The sequence below is a fragment of the Trichosurus vulpecula genome, chromosome 1 (genome assembly GCF_011100635.1).
Source record: "Trichosurus vulpecula isolate mTriVul1 chromosome 1, mTriVul1.pri, whole genome shotgun sequence".
Classification (NCBI taxonomy): Eukaryota; Metazoa; Chordata; class Mammalia; order Diprotodontia; family Phalangeridae; genus Trichosurus; species Trichosurus vulpecula.
This window is the reverse complement of record NC_050573.1, coordinates 469,722,950-469,750,166: the sequence shown is the minus strand read 5'-3', so window position 1 is coordinate 469,750,166 and position 27,217 is coordinate 469,722,950. Positions and strand designations below refer to the sequence as shown.

Below are 27,217 nucleotides of genomic sequence, written 5' to 3'. Positions count from 1 at the left end.
CTATTTGACCTCTACAACTAAGTTACACAAATATACATACATATATACACATATACATATATACGTACACACACACACACACACACACACACACACACCTCTGTTGTTGACCCTTTGAGAGTATATGGAATAAAATCCAGGATATCAATATTCTTTGGCTGCCATTATAGGAATGTGGCTTTGACCACAGAACAGACTATACACTTTGCAGATGAAGAAATACAGAAAATATTCCTGGTGGCAAAACTCTCATCCGACAATGCTCGGATCCAAATCAATTTAGGTTAAAATATATATATGTGTGTATGTATCATATATGCATATGTACGTATAAATAAAATTGTCCAAGCTGCTTGGTGTCAGGGTTGACACCTTAAATTTTAAAAAACTGTTTTGACTAATGTGGAAACATGTTTAACATGACTGCATGTGTATATTGAATTGCTTGCCATTCTGGGGAGGGGGAAGGGAGGGAGAAAAATGTAAAAATTAATGTTGAAAACTATCTTTACATGTAATTGGAAAAAAATATTATTTACAAAAAAATGTTTTGTAGGTCTGTTATCAGCTCAACCCAACAGAAGTCATTGCATGTTGGACAGCATCTAGAAGGATGACTAGGACTCCTGAAGGATGTTACTGGGTTCAGCCCAAGCAAAATTATGACGCAAGAGAAATCTGTCTTTGACATCCTTCCATCTCCCCTGTTCTCTGCTTACCTTTCCATTCCTAGAGTCCTGCAACCCCCAAGTAACAAAACACACATTAACTTATCGGTTAAAATTTAACAAAGGAGGACTGGGCCTAGAGTCAGAAGACCTGAATTCAAATCTGGTCTCAGACGCTTATTAGCTGTGTGATCCTGAGCAAGTCACTTAAACTCTGGCCGCCTCAGCTTCTTCAACTGTAAAGTGAGGATAATTATAGCACCTTCCTTCCAGGGTGGGTATGAGGATCGAATACTTGTTAAGGTGCATAACACAGTGCTTGGCACACAGTAGGTGCTCAATAAATGCTTTTGCCCCTCCTTCCAACAACGCTGTGAAGTACACAGTGTATTATCTACATTTTTCAGATGAGAAAACTAAGTGTACATAGCATATTATGCACATTTTACAGAAGAAGAAACTAAGGCCCACTTAAGTTACTTAAGAACTAAAATGACACTTCCAAGGTCACAAAGCTGCTAACATCAGGGCAGTAATCTGAATTCAGGCTTTCCTGACTCGAATTCCAGTTCTTCTCTGGTTGTTTGCAGCCCCCTATGCATGGTACTTTTACATAGAATGGCCTTCTCTGGCAGGGACCCAGCCTCCAAAATATTTTGTCCTTTACATGCCTAGTTCCCCAATACAGATCCTATTCTCTAAGGGCCTTGATATAAGCTGGCTAATAAAGAGGAAAGATATTTGAAAGAATGATAATGGGTCACTCTGTTCTATGGGTATTTTGCTTTTTAGATAATGATGCCTAAACAAGGCATGCTTTAACCTCAAAAAAATAAATCTCTAATGGTGGACTAGAAATACCATGGCCAATAAATAGTGAGAATGGCTGTTTTGCTAAGAAGCAAGGAAGACTTCCAAGCACATCCCCTCCCAGGATACTAACTATGCAGGAGACTGCCTATTCTGCCCATGTAAGTGAGGACAACCCCACACGTTACTTGTCCCTGACCATCAGCATATCTTAAAAACACACCTAAGATACTGAGTAAATTGTGTAAGATGGGCCAACTTACAAAGTTAAGAAATCGCTCATAATGTAAAAGAAACATTTCCAAGCAGGATAAGATTCAAAATGCCTGTTTCCTAATTCTTTGGGGATTTCATACCAGTGAAGTTTCCGTATATCCTCTGAGCTGGCAAGAGCTTCAAGGATTTTGTTTCTTTCAGCTTCTGATTCTGAAGAGCCATACTTTTCAAACAAGAATGTCCAGCCTGCCTCAGTTTTTGCTCCCACTTTGAACACCACTAGCATGACATCAGTCGGTAGGCTAAAAGAGAAAAAAAGACAGCCACAAATGAGAAATGAGCACACAGAGATCGACAGCCAAGCTGAGACTTTTATGGAAGGAGGACATTCCAGGCAGGAGAAATTTATCTCAAGCACCACACAGAGGCAGAGGGATCTTTACTACGGGAGGCAAAGGAGAAGGTCCAAATCATAGAACACACGCCAGTTTAAACAGTTCTTGGAGATATAAATCACACATTGATAAAAGACAGCCTAGGGAAGAAATGATGGCTAACAGTATGGTGGCTTTACTTTTCTCTTGATTTGTGGGGTGTGAATATCAAAAGCAGCAGCTTTCATCTTCGATGAGTCTTTACATTCCAATCCTGTTTCTTCTCTCCCCTGATAATCAGGAACAAGCCAATCTTTCAGCTGAGAAAAATATGCAGCTACCTGAAAATTAGCCACTGGTGGTGAATCTGGCCTACTCTTAAAAGAACGCTTTCTCCTTCTTATCAAAAGGCTGAATGAGCAAGGATGCTTGCCTGAATATATCAATAGACTCAGACTGCACCTACTAACAAAAACTACCACAGAAAACCACCAAAAGGAGGAAAAACGGACATTACTCATAGCTTGGCTGCACAGATGACAAAGCAAAATGATCACTTCCTTTCAATAAGGTATTTTTTTTTTGCTGGGTAAAAATGAGGGAGAGAGGACGACGTAACAACAGTAAAACATATATGTCACCTTTTAGTACCGTTGGAATCTGCCCATTCTTGAAACAGCTTCATGGCCTTTGTACTACAGTTCTCCAGATGATGGGTGCAGGCAAAGTCTAGCAGGATTGACCGGAGTTCTCTGTTCGACAGGGTCCCATCATCGCTCCAAGTTTGTTGTTGGATTTGATGTTGAAGTAATTCTGCCACCCTGGTCTAAAGACGTTATTAAAGGCAACAAGAGGAAAATCAATCATCAATCAATCAGCATTTATTAAAATCTGATTATGCGTTAGACATTGTGCTAACACTGGCAATACGAAAGAAGGCAAAAATAGCCTCTGCCCTCAAGCTTACATTCTAATGGGGAGACAATATGTACCTGTACCAGGCTGATAAAAGATACACAGAGAGCAGATGGAAAGTCACCTTAGAAAGTTAAGCAGATAATTTCTTAGTAAAACTTTATCACCAAGGCTCACTCTAAAGGAAAGGGAAAACATGATGCAAAGGTTTGTTAGTATCAATTGATTTTTTTACACCTTAAGCTAAATGTATTTTTCCAGTTTATCTTAACACTGATGAATGATATTGCCCCAGATGGGTCAGCAGTGACAGAACTGGTCTGAACTCTAGTAATATCCTTCATGAGGTCAAGGGATGTAAAAATGATAGTTCTTTTCACTGGAGATGCACTATCGACTCTTCAGGTGCTTTCTGAATCAATGTGCAAGAGTAGCTCTGGCAGCCTTTTAGGTCCCTCCCAGCTCTAAGACCCCGAGGACTTGTGGATATCTGGAGAAGGAGTTTGGAACAGTGGAAAAAACACTGGATCTGGAGTCAGAGAATTCTATTTCAAAGCCTGTCTGTGCTACTTAACTACAAGTCACGGCAAATCCCCGAGTCTCAGTATCTCCATCTGTAGAGTGAAGACAGCAAGACTAAGTTGTAAGGTCCTTTCAATTGTTAATATTCTGAGACCCTATAATACTTATGTTTATATATGAGGAAATTAAAGGGAATCATTCCACTTAATTCCCCACTAGCCCACTAAAATTGAAAAACAAAGAAAAAAGGAGGGTGAAGGTGAGGTAGATTTATGAGATTTTAAAAGATGAATAAAATACTTTAAAAAGAAGGTGTTCTGAGGCAGCTAGGTGGCACAGTGAGCAGAATCAGGAGGACCTGAGTGCAAACCCAGCCTCAGACACTTGACACACTAGCTGTGTGACCTTGGGCAAGTCACTTAACCCCAATTGCCCTGCCATCCCCCCTCCAAAAAAAAAATAAAGTGTTCATGTTCTTACCTGCCCTTTGCTTCCACCCCAAATGATTTCTAAAAATGATGTAATAGAGGATAGCAGAATGAAATAGAAAGCAAAAATCCAATAATATGTTGCTCACAAGAAGCACACTTGAACCATAAAGTTTCACAGAGTTAAAGGGCTTTGGCTGAAGTAAAGACTTAAGAACTCTGATCAATCCAATAACCAACCACGAATCCAGAGGTCAGCTGATGAAACATGCTACCCACTTCCTTACAGAAAGGATGGACTTGGACGCAGAATGAGATACACATTTTTGGATGCTGTCAGGGTAAGAATTTGCTTTCCTTGACTATGTATATGTGTTACACATACGTGTTACTGACCCTGACACAGGGATGTCATTTTGGCCATCTTTGAGCACGAAGGATAACGATCAACTGTATGTGCTACAAGGGTTTGTTTTTCAGGGGTTTGGTTTGGTTTTGTTTAAAGAGGAGGTAGGAAGGAGAGGAAATGAATGCTTTTCTACTTGACAAAAAGTACAATAAAATAAAAGTTAAGCTAAAAAATCAAAATGACAGACAAGATAGTTCATATGTAGAACCACATACAGTATCAAACCATCACTGTTTGAGAGCAAACAATTCAATCAATAAATCAAGGACCTGTGATTTCATTGTAGGAAACTTTATTCAGACTATAAGCCCTTTATAATAACAGATAAGCTGTAGGGTAGTAATTTTCCCATGGTCACAAAGCTAATAATTGTCTCAGAGGAGGGATCTGAACATGGGTTTCCCCAACTCCACGCCAGGTTGCCTCAAAAGAGAAAGGACTAAGAGCGGCTAGGTGGTGCAGTGGATAAAGCACCAGTCGTGGAGTCAGGACCTGAGTTCAAATCCAGGCTCAGACACTAGCTGTGTGACCCTGAGCAAGTCACTTAACCTCAATTGCCTTCCCCAACCAAAAAAAAGATAATTGTTTGAGAGATAGACAAAGAGAGGGAGCGAGAGGGAGGGAGGGGATGGGGAGAGGACAGGGACGGGGGGGGGGGGAGAGGGAGAGAGAGAGGGAGAGGGGGAGAGAGAGGAGAGAGGGAGAGAGGGAGGGAGGAGGGGGGGGGAGAGAGAGAGAGAGAGAGAGAGAGAGAGAGAGAGAGAGAGAGAGAGAGAGAGAGAGGATTCTTTATTTTTTTACTTTTTGCTACATTTATTCTATGTGGTGACTTCCTGACTGGGTCTCCTATGACTGGGAGAAAACTGTAAAAACCATTTATTCCTGTAGATATTAGAAAAAGAAGCTTTTGGTCTAGTTTATTCCTTGACAGAAACAGGAACAAATTTGAAGGTTTTAGAATTAGAAATAAGTTGGAATCTGGAAGGTCTTGGTGCCATGATTAAGTACTAAAACCTATAAAAGAATGAAAAGAAAGCATACTTCGTTGAAAGATAAAAGTTCAAGTGTATATAAATTAAAAACATTGAACTAGGTTTTTTATTTAAACATCTACATTTTGGACAGAATCACCTATCCCATTCTACTGGCAGGTGAGGCAGTTTGGTTGACTTTGAAAAGAGACCATTATTACTAATTTGGTTAGTTTACCTTTGTTCCCCTTTTCCCCCATACCCCCTTCCTAGCAAAATGATGAAAATGACTTCTATTGTATGCAACATGGAAGTATTTTCAAACTGCAAGTTCCCAGGGGTGGTGGTGGTGACTGACCAATACTATCAAATGAAATACGCATTTCCAAGTGTTACTAGAATGACGAGACACATTCTATAGGCAGTTAGGTGGCATAGCAGATAGCATGCTAGGCCTGGAGCCAGGAAGACTCATCTTCCTGAGTTCAAATCTGGCCTTGGACACTTACTGGCTGTGTGATCCTGAGCAAGTCACTTAATCCTGTTTGCCTCAGTTTCCCCAACCAGAGATATTAATAGGACTTATCTCCCAGGGCTGCTGTGAGGATCAAATGAAGTATTTGTAAAGAGCTTAGAACAGTGCCTGGCAAATAACAAGTGCTAAATAAATGCTTATTCCTTTCCTTTCTCATCTTGGTGGTCTGAGATTCTGCCAAGAGCATACATTTTGCAACAGCAAAATGGGCAAGGGCCTCTCTAATTCCTTTTAATTTTCACCAGCCTCAGAACACTCCATCTTCTGTAGCATTTAGGGGGAAAAATACTGAACAACCACTGGAAATACACTAAATCATGAAGTAAGCTAACCTGAAAATAGACAGGCTTGGCTCAGACTGGGCTGTCAATTTTCAGAAACTGGTAAAGATATGAATAAAGTGGTAATAGAAGCAAAAATGTCTGATACTGCCAGGTCAAAAAATGAGACTTAACAGAAAATCTATGGGGCAAAATTCTAGCTTTCTTCTACTTTCCAATAAATTGTTAATGATGCATTAACATGCATGTATCCCCTGAAGGCATCCTTAATCAGGGGACTAGCAGAGAAGAGGTTTTTGCCAGTAATATTCAATAGGAGTTGACATCTTTTACAACATACAACTGACTGAAAGATGTAGAAAACAGAAGATCTTTCTGTGTTTACTATTTTATTGACTATAAAAATGCTTTTAATTTGGCAAAGATGCTGCCTTAAAGGCTATCTCATCCACACACATATATAAGTATCGTCGTTCAGTTGCTTCAGTCGTGTTCAACAATTTATGACCCCATTTGGGATTTTTTTGGCAAAGATACTGGAATAATGGTTTGCCATTTCCTCCTCCAGTTCATTTTACAGATGAGGAAACTGAGGCAAACAGGGTTGGGTAACTTACCCAGGGTCACACAGCTAGTAAGTGTCTGAGGCCACATTTGAACTCAGGTCTTCCTGATTACAGGCCTGTTGCTCCAATCACTGTACCACCTTGCTGCCCCCATGTGCATAAGTACATATACACACACATACACACACATCAAATCTAAATCTATTTAATGAAAAACAGTTTTACTCTAATGGTCACTTGTATAATTTCTACTTGAATAAAATACAAGGTTCCTTGGAAGCTAAAGGAGAAAAGTGTGTTTAATGTCGCTCTGATTTTTAAAATCATGTCATGGAAGAGATCCAGAGCAGAGTTCATTTTGAAGAGGGATTTCTTACAGATGGTAAAGTTCTCAAAGGGCTATTCTGCAGAGGATGTTATGGTGGCTACATCAAATACCAGAGAAATGCAATCTTCTCAACACCCAAAATCACTTTAAAAAGTTTGACCTAATTATCCACACAGGAATAACAAATATTCATTGTCTAGATTATGTACATGCAGTTAGATGGATGACTTATAGAGCTTAGCCACTGGGTGTTTGTGTGTTAGTGTGTGTGTGTGTGTGTGTGTGTTTATACACATACACATAAACATGTATAGACACTGGAAATGGATGTTTTGGACATAGAATTAAATAGGAGAAGCCCAAACTAGATTGTCAACAGGAAATTGCATAGCTATATTAATGACCCCATAATACTATGTAAAACAACAACCCACATTTTAAATATTAATATTTTGTTGTTATATGGCTGGGACGTCATGGATAATCACATGTTCTCGGAAGAAATAAAATTAAGTCTCATTCAGAAGAAAATGGAGAGAGGCATGGTGAGTATGAGTATGTTGCTACATATAACTGTTTAAAAAATGTGTAACTGAAAAAGATGACAGGATGATCACATGATAAAGGCATGGGATAGATAGCTGTATGCTACCCTGGCATCTTTGGAATACCAGCAATAGATGAGGAAAGCCTGTAGCCCATTTGGTGGATCCTGTGGAAAATGTATGGGAGGGCATGGACAGGTATCAAGGAGGTTGGGCAGGCATGAATGGATGGCCATCTGAACTCTTGGAGAGAAGATCCAGATGAATGATATCACAGACCATGTGAATATTTATGTATGGAGCAGCGTGACTGAAATATTTTTAAATTCTCCCTCCTGCCCCAAGCTCCTTTTCTGAACATATGCACTTCCCCATCTGCCTGAAACTGTGGTGGCCATTAGGTCTTCAAAAGGCATAATCATTTTCCTCATTATGCTGGTAGCTTTTGTCTACTTGTCATAAGCTTGCGAAAAGCAAGAACTTTTAGACCTCTAGACATACAGCACCTTTTACCTCTAGAGATCATAGAATGTTAGAACTTAACAGAACCTCAGAAGCCAACCTAGCCTTCAAACATTCATTTTATTCACAGCCAACTGGATATCAAATATGCCCAAACCCAAAACACTAAACTGATGGAAAAGTCAGAGCTCCTGACTTCCAATCTAGTCCAGAATTCTTTTTATTATATCATGATATTTCTTTTCACTTATGTCAATTTAATTAGTAAAGTAGTATTTTCCAAATAACTCTAACCATACTGTCAAATATTAACAAAATTATAGTATATTTTTATGTTCCTAAATTAGCAAAGGCTATGTTAGATCTTTATAGTATGGGGATTTATACAGAGTATGTGCTTAATATGTTATTTTTTCAGTGCTTTAAGAACACAAATTTTAATTTTTTCTTACATGACCAATGGCAGGCGAGGGCAGGAGTATGAGACCCAACTTTAAGGTTTTTGGCAATTCTCTCTTTTCACAGCAAACAATTAAACAGTTTTTGGTGCTTCTACGATTCTCAGAGATGGAATATTAATACTCTGCTTTTCTAACTTTAAGGTGTACACAGTTGGCTGTAGATCCTTCACAGCTGCATCTTGTCAAACAGGCCAGGAATAGCAGCAACTATAATTTATGCTGAGTTGTTTTTTTTTTAAATGAGAAAAAGTGTCAGATTAATACACAAGCTAAAAACTCACATCTTGATTTACTGTTTTAATTTTGACTAGCCTTATACTGGCATGCCCAGAGAATTCTTTCTGGGGTCAAATGGGTGTTTTTCCTCCTTTAAGGTGATTGCTTTCCGGCCTCCCTAGGGAAGGAGCTTTGCTCAGTGCCTCACAAAATGCAGAAGCTGATAATTTAGGATTCCTGTTCAACCCCAAGTCAGATCTATCATCTGTATTAAGCTATGGAGGTCAAGAGTAGAGCCAAAGCCTCACCATTATGGGCTGCTTTAGTTATAGATAACGAAGTAAAATTGGGCTGATTTTAATCCACAAAAACAATTTGAAACAGGGACCCAGGATTCACAGGCAGCAGCTAGCCCAAGCCTCTGTCACAATGGCTACAGAGGCCTTCTTCCCCTGCCTTCCCTTCAAGACTCTGGAGCAAAAATAGTAATCTACATGTTTTAGATGTGAATTCTGAGAGAAATTTGCCTAATTGCTGTATACTACAATGTAACAGTCATCAGAACTATTTGGTTTTTCTTTTTCAGAAGGAAAGCAAAAAATTGGGAGAAACTTTTTCATAGTTTATCAGATAAAACTCTCATATCTAAAATATATAAAGAACTTTGTCAAATCTATAAGAATATGAGTCATTCCCAATTGATAAATGGTCATAGGCTATGAACAGGCAGTTTTCCACTGAAGAAATCAAAACAATTTACAGTCATATAAAAATGCTCTAAATCATTGATTAGAGAAATGCAGATTAAAACAACCCTGAGATACCATTTTACACCTAACAGATTGGCTAGAATGACGGAAGGAGAAAGTGACAAATGTTGGAGGGGATGTGGAAAACTTGGGACACTAATTCACTGTTGGTGGAATCGTGAATTGATCCAAACATTTTGGAGAGCAATCTGGAATTGTGCTCAAAGAGTTACTAAGCTGCCTTTGATCCAGCAATAACACTACTTGGTCTATTTCCAAAGATAATTAGGGAAAAAGGAAAAGAACCTACATGTTCTAAAATGTTTATAGTAGCTTTCCTTTTGGGGGGTTAAAGAATGGGAAATTGCAGGGATGCCCATTAATTGGGGAATGGCTGAACAAGTTGTGGTATATGATTGGGACGGAATAGTGCTGGGGTATAAGAAATGATGAGCCCAATGATCTTAGAAAAACTTGCATGAAATAATGAAGAGTGAAATGAGCAGACCCAAGAGAACACTGTATCCAGTAACAAGCAATATTGTTTTAAGAACAACTCTGAGTGAATAAGTCATTTTGATTATTATAAATACCCAAATTAACTCTAAAGGACATATGAATAAAGACGCCATCTGCATCCAGACAGAGAACTGGTAAATAGATGTATAGAATAATTTTACACACACACAGACCTATTTCTATCTAATGGCAGCCATTTCTAGGGTGGGAAGAAAAAAAAAAGAAATTTACATGATAATTGTGTTGTATATGTGATAGGAATAGTAGATGTGCAGTTTCATGTACAATCACCTTTTTTACTGTACTATGTTATGAAAATGTATGTTTTATTCCATAAATTAAAAAGAAACTTTGGTATCGGTTAAAAAAATAAAAAATTTCATCAAATGGCAGATCAGATACACAAGACCCAACAGCAACTGGTTATAGTAGCGTAACCTTTGATAAATCCAAGGACAAAGAACACGAAGAAAGGACTCACTTCTGGGAAGATGGATAGCAGTGTGGGAGAAATTAGGCTTAATCAACAACTCACACCAAATACCATAATAAGGTCCAAATGGCTGTATTATCTAGACATAAGAGGGCATATAAACGATTCAGGGGACAAAAGGAGATACCTTTCACAACTTGACAGGGGAAAAGTTTTTCATTAAACAAGGGATAGAGAGAATGACAGGAGAGAAAATGGCCAATTTTGTTTACATATAACTGAATTGGTTTTTTTTCCTCAAAAAAAAAAGAACCAGAAGGAAACTATTAAATGAGAAAATGTTTTTGTAGCACTTCCGATAAAGGTGTGCTATCCACAGTGTATAGGGAATTGATACAAATATACAAGAACAAGAAACAATCTCTATAGGTAAATAGTCAAAGGAACTGGAAGTTCTCAACAGAAGAAATCTACCTGATCAATAACCATATGGATTAACACTCCAAATAACTAATAATAAGAGAAATATGGATTCAAATGACTCTGAGGTTTCACCTCACACGCAACAGACTGGCAAAAGTGATAAAAAAGGAAAAGACAATTATTGGGGGGCGGGGGGACTATGAGAAGACATGAACACTAATGTACTAAAGTAGTACTGTGAATTATTCCAACCATGATAGAAAGCAATTTGGAACTATATGCAAGAAGCAGAGGTGTGCTGGTAAATATTTAACATCCAGTTCTCAACCCCACCCCAAAAGTACACACAACACTCTTTTAAGTTTATTTACATTTTCTCTATCACTTTGTAAAATCTAGATAATCAACAGAACAGTGAATGGAGCCATGATTTACAGAGTTTTCCAATTTCCAAGGTGAAAAGCTAATGATTAGCTCTCACCAGTTGTTCTGAGTTGGTTCCAGCACACCACTGCCAAGAAGTCACCAAACTGTGTATATACTCCAATACCACCCCAAGGCATATACCCAAGGAGATTAAAGAGGAAAAAGATCTATCTGTATGAAAATATTTATCTAAGTAACTTTTAGTTATGCAAAGACCTGGAAATTGTAGAGGTACCCATCAATTGGGACATGGCTGACTATATGAATGTAATGCAATATTACTGGTCTGTAAGAAAGGACAAAAAGGATGGATTCAGAGAATCTTGGGAATACTCATGTGAACTAATAAAGAGTGAAGTAAACACAACCAGGAGAACTATTGATACAATGCCCACAACCCTGTAGAGCAAAACAACTTTGAAAGAACTCTGATCAATGCAATGCCCCACCATGACACCAGAAGACATGAGATGAGCCTCCCACCTCTTGGTGGAGAGGTAATGACTGAGGTGCAGAAAGAGACATATATTTTCAGACATGACTAGTACAATGTGAATATATTTTGCCTGATTATACTTATTTGCTACAAGGGAGAGTTCTGGGAGAGTAGTGATAATGCTACTCCCCCAAAAAGAAAAGAAATTAAAAGAGTGAAGAAAAAACTACTTAGAAAGCAAAAGGACAGAGCCTAAAAGGGCAATGTTTGTATTACCACAATAAATTTTTTAATACAGATATAAAATTATATTTTAAAAAGTTGATTATAATAGGAAAAAAATACAAGGCAATTGAGAAGAATCACTGTGTAGTTTTGACTGTCAAGACAATTTCATTCCTGGCCCTTATCAAATCTCTTTTTAAGATGAAGAATTCACAACTATTAAGTTGAGGAAAATTTAACTTGATTAGGTGAATCACAATCCATTATTGCTGGAAAAAAGGAACACACTAGGGTCTAGTATTAAAGTTCACAGACAAGTAAAGCTAGAGAAAATGCAAACGTACCACTGTTCTTCTGGCTAGCTCTATCTCTCCAATTTTTTCCAGCAGGTCATAGATGAGAACAGTTTGGAAGAGGGCTTCAGTGATAGGTGCAGTGTGAGTTTCATTTCCAAGGTAATCAATCAGATCAAAGGCCTTTTTCAGAGACACCTTTCCTAGGCTAAAGTGTCAGAAAACAGGGAAAAAGAATTAATCAGGAAACAAACCAATTATGTGAAATTTAAATTCAGTCATGGCATCTAGAAAAAAGTAGGTTTAAATTTTCTTGATCAGGTTTAGGTAAGATAAAGATGAAAACGTATTTCACAAGGAAGGGGTAAATGGAATGATAACAGTTAATTTCTGAACCAATAAATCACTTGAAAATAGCTGCTCATGTGGGAAAAGTGTTAAGTGTTCTTAGAGAGTAGGGAGAGGACTGATATCAATTTAGACCTTCTAGAGAGAGATAGGAGAGATAAGCAATATTATTTTTTCCTTTTGGCATAGTTTTTGGACTTTTTCACAAAGCTGTGAAGATGTTTTACAGAACTCTTATTTTTCAGAAAAGATTTTAGAATAGTGGAGGGAGTTGTGCTCATAATGGAGAACCATAAAAGTGGGAAAAGATTATTCAATATAAAGGAAAATAAATGGTGACTGATAGCTGTCAAAGCACCTCCCTCCAAACAACAACAAAGCCCCTCCTTTCCTCAGTCAAAGTTCCATCAGAAATAGTGGAGCAAAGTATCTATTTGTGTACTAAATTTTGGATTAGACTTTTCCCTAGGACCCACATTTAAACATAAGTAAAATGAGTTTCCAAACGGTATAGAGATTTATTCAAGCTATGTCTCTGCTGAAAAAAAAACTGCAGTGGTTCACTACTGCTTACTGAATCAAAGCCTTCCTTATTTTGGCCATGACCAGCTGTTATGGTAATTAGGGTGGGACTTTTTTGTTTTCTCTTTTAGAATGCTAAGGTAATCAAATACCTTTGGTGAGTCTTGCCTTTCAAATATAAGGGCAAGCAAAGTGGACTTTTTGTTGTCTTTTGTTTCTTTGACTGAATCAAGAGTCTCTGACCTGCTTAAGAAACAAGAAAGCCTAGTTCACATAGGTCTGAGTCGCATGGTTATGACACCCTCTGACCCCAAGAAGGGTATATAAGATCTGAGGTTGGCATTTTATTTTGGGGCTCTGACTCACTGCAAGAGTGTCATGTGATCTGACCAGATGAGACTCTGGGTAGCCATTGTTAAGAGCCCCCTGGCTTTGAAAACCCAGATGTTGGTGCTTCTCTTTTTGGTAACTATGTATGTGATATCTTGATCAGACAAAGCCTGTCTGTTGATCTGTTTGTAGTTTCTGTTTGTATTTGCTCTGAAGTTCAGGGTGCTGAATTTTTCCCCTGACCTAAGTGAATGATATATGTATGTTTAATTAACTGAAATTGTAAACCCCTTAAAGTTGCTTTCCTTTGAAAAGCAGATCAAAGAACCTGTGCTAGCAGCCCTCCTGTGTGCTCTTGTTGTTGGTCTTGTTATTGGTCTTTCACTCCCACAACAGCTCCTAGCAACACTGTTCTTACACCAGCTACTTTTGTTTTTCCTAAGACCCCCATACTCCAAAATACATACCCTTTTGCCTCGGTCACTCCAGTCTCTCCTGACTATTCTCCAAACTGTGCATATTCCAGCTTCTCTGACTTCACTTGTGCTGTTCCTCCAGCCTAGAATAAACCCTCCCTTTACAGAAGTCCATCCTAATCTTACCTATCTTTGCTGAATGCTCTAGTCCACTACTGATCTCTCTTCATTTAATACCACGCAGCTTAGCATTTATTCATTTATTTACAAATTCTTTCAGTATTAATCGCATCTCCTCAATTTGACTATAATCTTTAAGGAGAAAGGTCACATCTTACATTTATTTCATATGTCAAATTAGGATCAATCCACCTAAAATCTCCTAGATATTATATTTTAAAACTCTACAGAGGATTATGCATGCCAGGATCTCATTGTTATTCTCAACCTTAAGAAAGAACAGTACATTTGAAAAGGAAGAGAAAGAAAAACAGCAGTGGTCTAAGCAGAGCTGTGTACCAGCATGAGAAACCCTGGGATCTTATCAGATGTCACTGAAGTTCATAAGTAAAATCAAGTGGAACATTTAAACTAAGGGCATTTAAAAAATAATTTCCTTAAAAACGAGACTCTTCTGTAGTTTGAAATATGCCCCCTCTGTAAAGCTTCATTAACTGCCATCCTCTGAACTCCTTTAGCAATTATTATTAGTTTCCTCATCTATAAAATGGAGGTAATAAGGGCACCTACCTCCCAAGGCTATTGTGAGGATCAAATAAGATAATTGTAAAGAGTGGCACAGTGGATAGGGCACTGGGCCTGGAGTCAGGAAGACTTCTCTTCCTTATCAAATCTGGCCTCAGACACTTATTAGTTTAACCCTGCTTGCCTCAAGCCCCTCCAGTATCTTTGCCAAGAAAATGCCACGAGGGGTCACAAAGAGTTGGAAAAAACCAACTGAACAAAAATAGCACAGTGCTGGGCACATAGTAAGAGCTATATAAATATTAGCTATTATCATCATCTTCAATATAGTAGTACATTTATGGCACATAGTAAGCAGTTAATAAATGCTTGTTAGTTGCTGACCGAATTACCATTCATTTAGCAACTGCTGCCTTTACATTGATTGTTCTCCATGCCTAAAATATACCCCCTACTACTCACCTCTTCCTCTTAGAATCCTGAGATTCAGCTAAAATATCACCTTTCTACATGAAAATTTTTCTGATCCCCTCAGATGACAGGACCTTTGCCACAAAAACTCTCGTATCTCTATCTAAATACATATTACTTTAGATGTTGACTCCCTTGCTAGACTGTAAGCTCCATGAGGGCTGAGTCTTTTAGTATTGACTTTGAATTCCCAGCACCTAATAAACGCTTGCTGGCTGAGTGTGACATCACTGGCTTTGTCATGAATTATAACTTAAATCCTTTACTTAAATATATATTTGTTTCTATCTTCTTAACCAGATGCAAAGCTCCTTGGGAATAGGTCCTGGGTTTTACACTTCTGGACAACCCCTCCAGCCCTCTGCAAAGTGCAACTCATGATAGGCACTAAATATTTATTGGTTTGATTAGGACATTTATAAGTAACTTTTTCAAGAACTCATGTCAAGAAGAACTAACTCCTTACCTTGAAAGTTCAAAAATATTGTTGATAAGGCCAGCTCGGTCTTTGTCACTCAGGACACTAATGTTTCTTTGCAACTGCTTAATTAGTGCTTCCCAGTCGGAATCTGCATAGTGTACTATGTAGTAGCCAGTCACATCCACGTTGAACTTAACCCATTGTACTTCTTCCGTAAGATTGAGGACATCTAATTCAGACAAAAGAGGGAGAGAAAGGAGAGAAGAAAGGTAGACTGTCAGTTATTAAATGGCAGCCTCATTCTCTTTCAAAATTAGTAATTTCATATTTTAAAAAATGTATCATTTCCCTAGAAAACCAATTCCATATTCCCTATTATAGTTATTTTCCTGCTTATAAGACAATAATGTAGTAGTGAAAATAAGCTTATTACATCTATCCCTAAAATTTTTTAGAAAACCTTTAACTGGCAGAAGGCAGCAATAAAATCAGTTAACTTCAATATTTTTCTGGAAAGCCAAAGAGATGAGGAATTTATCCAAACACCTAGCATCACAATCTAACACTCTCAAATCCCAGCTACCGGGTCAACCTGACATTCAGAAAATTCAGACATGGCATTTGTCCTATTACAGAGGACAGAATCATACTTGGTCATTCCCACTCTTGCACAGTTGTGTTTTACCGTCAAAATAACTTGAAAGGAAGCCTGCAAATACTTGGTACACTGGCAGTGAAGACCTGTCTATGAACCCTCTCTGATTTGTCTGGCACCAACCAAAACTGCTCTAATGTGGTCTAAGTTTCTTCTTCCAGAGGATACTCAAGGGCAAAGTGAAAAAGTAATAAGGATGAGGATGATGATGATGCTGATGAAAATAAGCTAGCATTTATATAGTGTCTACTACATAATAAATAGTAATAATTTATATAGTGCCCACTATGCAATAGTTTATATAGTGTCTACTATATAACAGTGCCAATTATCACCTCATTTGATTTGTAGGTGCTATTTTTGTCCACATTTTACAGATGAGGAAACTGAGGCAAAGAGTGGTATAGTGACTTACCCATGGTCAAACAGATACTAAGAACCTGAGGCCAAATTGGAATTCAGCTCTTACTGACTCATCTGCCTGCCACCTAGCTGCCTACAGAAGGGGCAGACCCCCTATTGGCCCTAAGGATTTCAACCAAATTTATATACCACGTAGCTCGGGAACTGTAACACATGCTTTGGTTCTTTTCTCTCCTAAATCTCTGCCCCCCCCCCCCGCCTTAAAAACACACACACACACACACACACACACACACACACTTGTGGAGACCTTAAATAACTTCAATTTATGTATCAACCTGAGAGTAAAAAGCAATGCCCTAATTGGTAACATATTGATTTCTTCTTTTCTTCATTCTTCTTAAGAGCTAAAAAGAATTCTTCTGACTCAATCGTAGGCAGCTAAGTAGCACTGTGGATAGAGCACTAGGTCTGGACTTAGGAAGACCCAGGCTCAGACACTTACTAGCTGTGAGACCCTGGGCAGGTCACTTAACCTCTGTTTGCCTCAGTTTCTTCATTTGTAAAACGGAAATACTAATACCACCTACATCCCAGGGCTATTGCGAGGATTAAACAAGATAATACTTGTAAAGTACTTAGCATAGTGCCAGCACATAGTAGGCGTTACATAAACACTACCTACCATTATCATTATTATTGATCAATAAACATGTATTATGGCACCTACTATATGCCAGGCACGGTGCTAAGCAACAGGGATACAAAAGGAGACAAAAGGTAATCTCTGTCCCCAAAAAACTTACAATCTAATGGGACTCCTAAATTTTAGCACTGGTTCCTAAATTAAGGCAATGTCTTAGTGACCAGACCATCATGGCTGATACTAATAAACATGGAAAATGAATAAATGAAAAAGACCTACTGAGCCTAAAATGTCCTGTGCTAACATCTCTGCATAGATGAGAAAGTCTAAATGATTTAATCTTTTTAAAAATCTGTAGTAGAATTTCAATTGTCAATATTAATACAGTAGTTTATAGTAGTATATTAATACATTAATTTTATTATTAAATGTATTAATTATATTAATATAATTATTTACTAATGAATATTAAATATGACATATTAACATAGTAGTTACAAATGACAAAGACAGATTAGACAGCTGAGTTTATTCCTTTGCCAAAGCTGAATATAGTTGTCAAGGATAGCAGAAGTAGCAGCAGCTATGCCAAGTGAAAGATATTTTAAATTTATCTGAAACAAAATTAAGTTACCTTTATTCATTGGCAAATCTGAAAATTCTACTAGCCTTCTGCTTGGGTAACACAATCACTGCTGACCAGGACTTACTAAAATATGCAGGTTGGGACAGACTGTATCTATGAGCCAAAAATCTTTCTTACTTGGGCAAGAGTCAGGGAACACCACAACTTTTTCATAGGGCTGACTGGAAGGAAACATCTACATACAGATGGTTGATAAGCAACTTGACACAATGTCAAAACAGCACTACAGTCCAGATGGCAGAAAGAATGCTGCTGGCATTAGGATAATTAGCATACAAAGGAAAGGGACACGTGATATATTAAAAAAGAGGTACTATTTTAAAGAAATCAGTGAGTTCTGATTGTCTTTTCCGTATCTTCCAAATGATTCTGAATCAAACTCAAACCATAGGTACCAGATGTACAAGACTAACTATATCCTATAATCAAACCCAGAGAAAGCAACTCTGGTATGTTCTTAATACGATCAGTGACAGAATAACTTTCATGTTTGCGTATGGTTAGTGATCAAACTGCAAACTTAAAATGCAGATGAAATGACTCAATATTGGTTCATAAAGTATTTGTCAGAGTAATGAAAAGTCAAACACTGTTTTTATGAAGTAACATTTGAGTTGTGTTCCCTGTAAAACGGCAGAGCAGTAAGAAATCACTGAGTTAGTCTGTCAACAAGCATTTATTAAATGCTTGCTATGTGCCTGGTACTGCGGAAAGTTCTGGAAATAGAAATAAAGACAAAAACAGAGTCCCAACATTCAAAGAGTTTATATTCTTCAACCTGTCTTCATTCTCCTCCAGGCTGCCCTGCTGACTCATCTCCACAGAATTTTGTCCACCATGCCATAGAAAAGTCTTCCCCTGGAAGCTCACTCCACCCCTGGACTACTGGGCTACTTCTCACACTGGACGTATCCTTCACCCTTGTGGCTATGCCCTCTGGTTAGCTGGGTTCTTCCCAAAACCTGCACTCTAAGGAGGAGGCCCAGACTAACTGTATCTTCATCCCCCTCCAGGCTTCGCTGCTGACATCTCCAAAGGACTTTCTCTATCATCCCCAAGCCAGGTACCTTCACTCCCCTCCCCCAATAAGGGCTGTCTTTCTTTCTGCTGCTATTTATTCCCAGCATTTAGCAGAGTCCCTGGAACATAGTAAGGGCTTAATAAATGCTTGTCACCTTGTTGACTGACATCCTAATGGGTAAGGCAGCCTGAAAATTATGTATGTGCAAGATACATCAATCAATCAACATTTACTAGCCTACTATGGGCTAGGCATGGTGCCGAGTATTATGGATACAAAGAGGCAGAAAACAGCCCTTCCTTTCAAGGCTCTCACAATCTAATGGGAGGAGACAACACACATATATATGCAAACAAGTTATACATAGGATAAATAGGAAATAATCAATAGAGGCAAGAAATTAGAATTAAGAGGGGTTGGATAAGGCTTCCTGTAGAAAGCAAGGAGGTCTGTGGTTAGAGAAGATGCCCAGAGCCCAGAGATTTGTCTTATTCATGCAACATCCAAAAGGCCAGTGTCACTAGATTGAAGAGTATGTGCCAGGGAGTATATGAGAAGACTGGAAAGGTAGGAGGGGACTGGGTTATGAAAGGCTTTGACTGCCACACAGAAGATTTTGTATTTGATCCTGGAGGTGACAGGAAGCCACAAGTTACTGAGTAGGGGAGTAGAGGGTAGGAATACTGGAATGAGACTGACATAGTCATCGGACCTGTACTATATAGAAAAATAACTTTAGTGGCTAAATGGAGGATAGATTGAAGTGGGGAGAGGCATCAGGCAGGCAGAACTATCAGTAGGTTATTAACGTAATCAAGACCTGAGGTGATACAGGCCTTCCACTAAAGTGATGGCAGTGTCAGAGGAGAGAAAGGGGCATGTTAGAGATCTTGACAACAGACTGAATATGGGGGATGAAAGACAGTGAGAAGTCCTTGCAAGCTTGAGGGTCTGGGAGGAAACTGTGATGCTCTCTACAATGTTAGGAAAGGTAGGGAACGGGGAAGGTTTAAAGGGAGAGATAATGAGTTGTTTCGACATGTGGAGAACTGGACTTTCCTTTCAAGATGTCCGAAAGGCAGCTGGAGATGTGAGGGAGATCAGCAGAGAGCTTTGGGCTGGATTGTGTTGTTGTTGTGTTTGTCCTTCATTCTTGAAGAGGACCATGGCATCAGGGAAATGATGACATGACTTGCAGTTGACTTTGATTTGAGTGAGGCAGAGCTGTGCAAGGTCACCAGCCTCACTTTCTCCTCCAGAGCCACCTGGGTCCAGTGGCCTGATATTCACCAGGAGATAGCCCAGGATAGCCCTTTTAGGCTAAGACCTTTTCAGGTTCTCACTTTGAGTGAGGTAATGCCCATTCAGTGAATAGGCCTCTTTAAGAAGTTAATCAAGGGATGGCCCATTTAATCAAAAACCCATGGGATAGGTCGATTTGAGAAGAGCCAGCATAGAGATGATAATTAAATCCACCGCAGCTTATGAGATCACCAAATGAAGTAGGATGGGAGGGAGAGGGCAGGGCAGGGCAGGGAAGGGAAGGGAAGGGAAGGGAACCCATTTGGATTGAGGATTCTACAAAAAAGACTGAGAGGTGACAGTCAAGACAGGTAGGAAGAACCGGGAGAGAGTGGTATCCTGAAAACTTTGAGAGAGGAGAGTATCAAGGAAGAGGGTGATCAGTAGCGTCAAAGACTACAGTGAGGTCAAAGAGAATGAGGGTTGAGAAAAAGTCATGATATTTGGCAACTAAGAGTTCCCTGGTAACTTTGGAGAGGGCAGCTGCAGTGGAATAACAACGCTGGAAGCTGGACAATAGGGTGTTTAGAAGAGAGTGAGACGAGAGAAAGTGGAGGCACCTATTATAGACTTTACAAGGAGTTTAGCCATGACAGGCAGAAGAGATATAAGATGAAAGTAGCAGGGATGGAAAGATCAGGTAGGGTTTCTTCAGGATAGGGGAGACATGGGCATGTTTGTAGGCAGTAGGAAATGAGTCAGCAAAGAGGGAGAGACTGAAAACAAATGAGAGAGTGAGGATGACAGAGGGGGCAATCTGTTGGAGGAGATGGGAAGGAATAGGATCACTTGAGCAAGTGGAGGGGTTGCCTTGGTAAGAAGAAAGGCCATTTCATCACGTAAGATGGGGGTGATTGAAAGCATAATCTGTATCATTTCTTCTGTCCCTATCCCATTTTTCACAATCAACACCTTGTGTGAATGGGTCAGGTTAGAGTTATTTTAATTGCATACCATATCTTTTTCTAATTTTTGTTCTTCCTTCTAGCTCTGCGTTAATTTTTATCTTTGTTCTAACGAGTAAGTGGTCTGAAAGGACATACACAGCTGACTTCCTTATCTCTCCTCCATCAGCAATGAATCATTTCTTATCTGTTAAAATATAATCAATTTGATCTTTGTGATGTTCTTTGATGTTATCCAGCACCTACTAATTCTTCTCTTAAATAAAATACTCATGATTTATGGGTGTGAGGCTTCTGTGCTGCCTATGAGTCTGGCTTCTTTCAATCCGCATTCCTGATCCATATTTTCCAACATATTTTTTGTCATCCAGGCCTAATCCCATTATTGAATTTGAATCACTGAGTAGTACATTAAAAGCTCATTTAATCTGGACAGTCTTATCAATTTCTCCATAGACTTTGTCTAATTATTGTCCAGTTATGTTGCTCTTTTTGAAAATACTAATCATGAACACCTTTGTGTGATTCTCACAAGTCACTTAACCCTGTTTGCCTCAGTTTCCTCATCTGTAAAATGACCTGGAGAAAGAAATGGCAAACCATTTTAAGCATGCTTGCCAAGAAAACCTCAAAGGAGGTCACCAAGAGTCAGACACAACTGAAATGACTGAACAACAAATCATAACGCTGTGATATGGGATGAACAAATATCTCATAAAATATTTCTTTCTGCCTTTGGACAAAAATCAAAGTCAATCCTGGTAGCAACTTTATTTGTCTCTCTTTGAGGAGAAGCCATAAGCCATTTTTCAACTTAGCTAGAAATTTCCTCCTGCCTTCTGGTTTTGTTTAAGATTTTCTGTCAAGACTGATAAAATACAATTCCTCTGATTCTGTGTATATTTGCTGGTCACTGGACAAGGTTCTTACATTTATAGTAGCAACAACTAAGTCAGTGTTTCTGGATGGTTTAAAAATTGTGTGAGTCTTATCACTGTCTACACTGATGTTCGTGAACTTTAAAAAAAATATGCTGATAATTATATTTCAATATAGTAAATTTATTTTATAATCTTATAGATTTCATTTTGGGCATGTAAAAACATTCTGAGAAAGGATCCATAGGCTTCACCAGACTGACAAGGGGGTCTATAACACACAAAAAGGTTAAGAACCCTTGTTTTATACCCCTTGACACAGTACCCTGACACTATCACTGCAGAATAGGACCAAGGACCGTTTTGTATTTTTTTTTTTTATTTTACGGGTTGCCATGGTCAAAGAATCTGTCACCACATGGCTTAGCTAGTGAGGTCCTCAGAAAGTATACTCAGTTTCCTGCTAAGACTGTCCCTGAAGCATTTCCAAGGTGGTAATGGAGTAAAGAGCTTGTATCTGCTGAGAAGCCCTTGAGAACCTAGAATCGCCTCTGTGCCATGAGAAGGCTTTGGAGTAGAACTTTCTGTAGGGATTTGAACCTTCGTCTTTATGACTGTGGGTCTTAGTGCGTTATTCAGTATGCTGAATTATCTCTACTTAAAATGGAAAAAGCAGTGTGGCTTAATGGATAGGCAACTAGACCCCCAAGACCAGGAGACCTAGATTCAAATCCTTTCTATGACACTTAGTAGCTGAGGATAACCAAGGTCAATTGGCTTCAGCTTCTTGAGTCCCAGTTTCCTCATCTGTAAAATATCAGTAGAAAAGAAAAATGAAAGAGAACAATAAAGCCAAGAAGTAGTAACAACTGGGGAGTAGGGTGGGGAGGGGGAAAATCAACTAATATCTGGATAGGGAGGTCAAAACAACTGATTTGAAAGACAAATGAGACAAAAAGAAAAGTGAAAATATTAGGTTAGGTGAAATCCAAGAGATGTTAAAGGAATAAAAATGCTAGATGTTGCATGAGGTCTTAATTAAGTTTTCTAGAGTGACCAATGACAGGCAAGGGGTAGAGAGAAATCTTGTAACAGTAAGGAGAAATCCTAACTATTACTCACAAGGAATATAATTAAGAGGTCACCAAGAACTTTGGAGATTTCAGTTGAGTTATGCCCCACCCCCCAGCTATACAAAGTGGAAAACAAAAATAAAAGGGATATATTTTAACAAATGTAACATACTCAAATTATTATAACTATAATTCAAAATTCACAATATATGACATTTGTTAACCTACCAAGTCACAGGATTTATTTCCAAACATTTTTTATAGAAATAAGACAACTACAGGAAGATTATTTTTCTATGATTAGACTATGCCAATGAAAAATGATGCTATTAATTAAAATATTTATATGTTTCCTGTTATATAACAAAACCAGCAAGAGGCTAACTTATCAAACTAGACAAAATAATTACAAAATTATTTGGAAGAACAAAAGGAATTATCAAGAGATGGGTAAAATGAAGGAATGATGGAGGTTTAGCACTACCAGATCTAAAACTGTAATATAAAGAATGCATTAATCATTAGAGACTATTTGGTACTGGTTAAAGAAAGAGAAAAGTTGATCAACAGAACAAACCAGATAAGTAAGGAAATCATTAGCAATTAAACACTAGTCAGTGTTCAATAAAACACAGAATGCAATCTCTTTTTTTTGGCGCGCGGGGGGGGGGGGGGGGGGACAGGAGGGGAAATGAAAGAAGACTATCACGTCAGAACTTCTGGGCAAGCCCAGGAAGTAGTTAGCCAGAAAACTGATTGAAATCAACATCTTTCACCATAAATCACAAAAACTCCCAATGGATTTGTGACTATGTATAATTTTTTTTAAAAAAGAAAAAAAGAATGGAAGTAATATTTTCAAAAATGGCTATATGGAAAGTTTTTAACCAACCAAGGAATAGTGATAATCATAAAAGAGGAAAAAAGGTAATTTTTATCATATAAAAAATGTTTGTACAATCTATCAATACAGGCAGAACAGAAAAACTACTGACTAGACAAAAAAAATCTCTGCAACAAATACTATAAAAGTCTGTTATCCGAAATACATGAAAATTTAAAAAGCATCAAATGGTCAAGATCAAATGGTATTCCACAATGGATAAGTGATCAAAGAACAATTTTCCAAAAAAGAAATGCAAAGTGCCCACAGAAATAAAAAAAAAAATGTTGCAAATAACAAATACTTTTAAAAAAAACCAAATTAAAATAAATCTCAGGTTGTACTTCATGACTATCAAATTATCATCAAAGAAGTTAAAATATGAAAGCAGTCAATGATGGAGGGACAGAAGAAAAGCAGGTACATTGTGAAATGACTGAACCATTCCAGAAATCATCATTAATAACAAGAGTAACAGCTAGGTGGCTCAGTAGATAGAGCCCCAGGCTTGCAGTCAGTAAGACCTGAATTCAGTTTCAGCCTCAGACACTTACCAGCTGTGTGACCCTAGGTAAGTCACTTAACTGTGTTGCCTCAGTTTCCTTATCTGTAAAATGAGCTGGAGAAGAAAATGGCAAACCATTCCAGTATCTTTGCCAAGAAAGCCCCAAAATGGGGTCATGAAAAGTTGGACACAAATGAAAAAAAACAAAAATCATTAAACCATTCATACCATTTTAATCAGAATTATCACAACCACTTTCAAGGAGGTCAAAAACAAAAAGACTGATAATTTATACATCAAAATATTCATCTCAATATTTTTTGTGGCAGCAAAATACTAGAAACAAATTGGATGCCCATTAATTGGCAAAAATCTTAATTATCATATATGAATATAATAGATTATTATATCATAAAAATGAGGACGATGAAGAATTCAGAGAAACTTGGGAAGATTTATATTAACTGATATGGAACAAAGAATGTAGAACTAAGAGAAGAGCATAAAAATAACCCCGATAATGTAAAGGAAAATAACACTAAAATCAAAATTCAGACTGAAATAGTAACCCATCTTTGTTCCAAAACACAACAACTCTGGGTGGTAGAAGCTATAATTATCTCCATTTTACATATGAGGAAACTGAGGTGCACAAAAGTCAAGTGCCTTGTCCAACATAACACAGTGTCTGAATTCAAACCTGAATTCAGATTTTTTTCCTTCAAGGACCACTCTTCTATCTACTGCATCACCTAGCTGGCTAGATGATGTTAAAAAAAAAACCTAAAAGGATCAATAAGCCATTAAAAAAAAGAACATTCTATGCAAATTTAAAGTATTATATACGATACCTGATTTTTTGTTTAGTAATGTCACATGTGGATACTCTTGTGGCTTATGGTCACTAGTGATATAGGAAAGTGGAATATGCCACAGATGGCTAGAAAGAAAAAAAAAATTGAAGAATTATTATTAAAATTTTTGACTGGCTATATAGCTGAATAGTTTTTGAAGGAGTCAATTAATTTTTAAAACTATTATTTCAAGAGTTAATTCATCAAACTACAGTATTCTACAAACATATCTGATTTATGAAATACATTAAAAAATTCCTCTTCCCTCAATCTGGCAAATAAAAGTGTTAGGAAAATCAAATATAAGTATATTTTAATGAATTAAAACCCTGAATATAAAAACTTCCTTCTTAAACATGGCCTTCCCCTTTTCTAACCTGTAGCTAAAATCTTAAAAATTCTATTTTTAAGGGAAAAAAGAACATATATTCTCACACTTCAGACTTATACAGACAAATGATCTATACCAGTGGTTTCCCAACTCAAAACTATTTTAGGGTAGGAAAATATCCAATTCTCTATCACAGAATAGTCTCCCTTCTATATCCTAGGCTTAGAGGTTCTGGAGATGTGTGTGTGGTAGGGGGAAGTGGAGAATTCAGGGTACAGAGAGAAAGAAGTAGGAATAGAGGAAAAAATCAGCTTTTAAAGTTCATAGGTTTTAAGAAATTAAGATTTATGGCAGTAAAAGTTACACGAACTAATAAAAATTTGCCATGACTTTATCCCTGGGTCCAAAACCAACTGCAGACAGCTCTTGCTTTACATTAAGTGGACAGTTCCACGGATCTATACTTAAAGTGACTTTTATGTAATGTGAATTAGTCAGAGGACCTGGGGAAGAAAGGGAGCCATGCCCATGGAGTGAAAGGGCTGGCACACAGTTTAAGGACATGTTGGGACCAGTGACAGAGATGTGAGGGCAGGAGGAGAAACACCATGGATGGGGCCAGCCATGGAGGAGCATGGCCGGAACCAAGAGGAAGAACAAACAGGAGGTAAACATCTGAGGGCTGGCCATGGACACAAACCGGAGATGGTAGGTGACACATGGGGGCTGAGGACGGATACGTGGTAGCCGAGCACAGAAGGGCAAAAGACAGGCACATGGGGCCAGATACACAGATGTGTGAGCTGAGTGGAGCAAAGCTCTCCCTTCTTGGTGCTGGAGGTCCCAAGCCATGAGAGTCCATTCTTCTGCTTTCATTTGGAGGGTTGTTTTTCCAAGGGTTTTTTTTTTAATTTTGTGGGGGAGGGATGGAGCTCAGAGCAGCAAGGGGTAGGGGCAAAGAGAAAGAGCACAGTACTGTACAGTACAGCAAAGTTAACATACCTATTTTCTTGGAATGCTTTCTTTAAATAATTCTTTACATAGTAAAGTCAAATTTGCATAATGCGAATGTATATAAAATGAGAACTGTCTGTAATTCTTTTATTGTAGCCCAAGTGACCTCTGTCAAGAATAATATTAGTAGAATATTCAATTATACCTTCTTTTCTTTACTATTATCTACCTATGCAATACGTTTATTTACTATGAATGTTTTCTGGGAGAAAAAAATCATTAATCAAAAACGCAGAATTGGAAACTGCCATCTAGTCCAATGCCTTAGTTTTATAGATGAGGAAACTGATGAGCAGAGACGTTAAGTCACTGTTCCAAGGACACACAGGTAGCACGTGAGAAGGGCAGGATGCCAACTCAGGCACTCAAAATCAGTTCATTTTCAACTGTACCACTGTGGGGCTAGGTCTCCATCGCATAAACATGAAGAAAACCCTATGATGGGAAAAAAACATAAAAAGAGAATGCAAATAACCTTGAATCCAAAGGATGAATTCCAGAATTTGTAGTCCTTAGAAAGAATCTCTCTTGCTGCACAAAAATTTGTTTTCCTTTTCTTTGAACAGTCACTAAAGGAAATCCTGGCTGTAGGGTCCAAGTTTTCATCATTGTTTTTACATCCAGAGTTTCTTTTGTGACCTGCAAAATAAAATCAATTTCACTCGGGGGAAAAGACAACTTTGCCAAGTAAATTTACTATGACTTAATTTGTCAATC

The 27,217-nt window shown here is 38.1% G+C and overlaps 1 protein-coding gene across 1 annotated transcript in view; it reads right to left on the bottom strand.

The window, feature by feature from the left end:
- The window catches only part of LOC118857610 (leucyl and cystinyl aminopeptidase), a 144,522-nt gene that overhangs the window by 8,759 nt on the left and 108,546 nt on the right, over positions 1-27,217 (bottom strand). Inside the window, exons 10-15 of the mRNA XM_036768230.1 lie at positions 26,976-27,139; positions 25,153-25,241; positions 15,470-15,653; positions 12,263-12,419; positions 2,710-2,894; positions 1,835-1,996 (exon numbers count right to left, since the gene is read on the bottom strand). Of these exons, the coding sequence (XP_036624125.1) occupies positions 1,835-1,996; positions 2,710-2,894; positions 12,263-12,419; positions 15,470-15,653; positions 25,153-25,241; positions 26,976-27,139 (941 nt within the window). The remainder of the gene's footprint in view (positions 1-1,834; positions 1,997-2,709; positions 2,895-12,262; positions 12,420-15,469; positions 15,654-25,152; positions 25,242-26,975; positions 27,140-27,217) is intronic.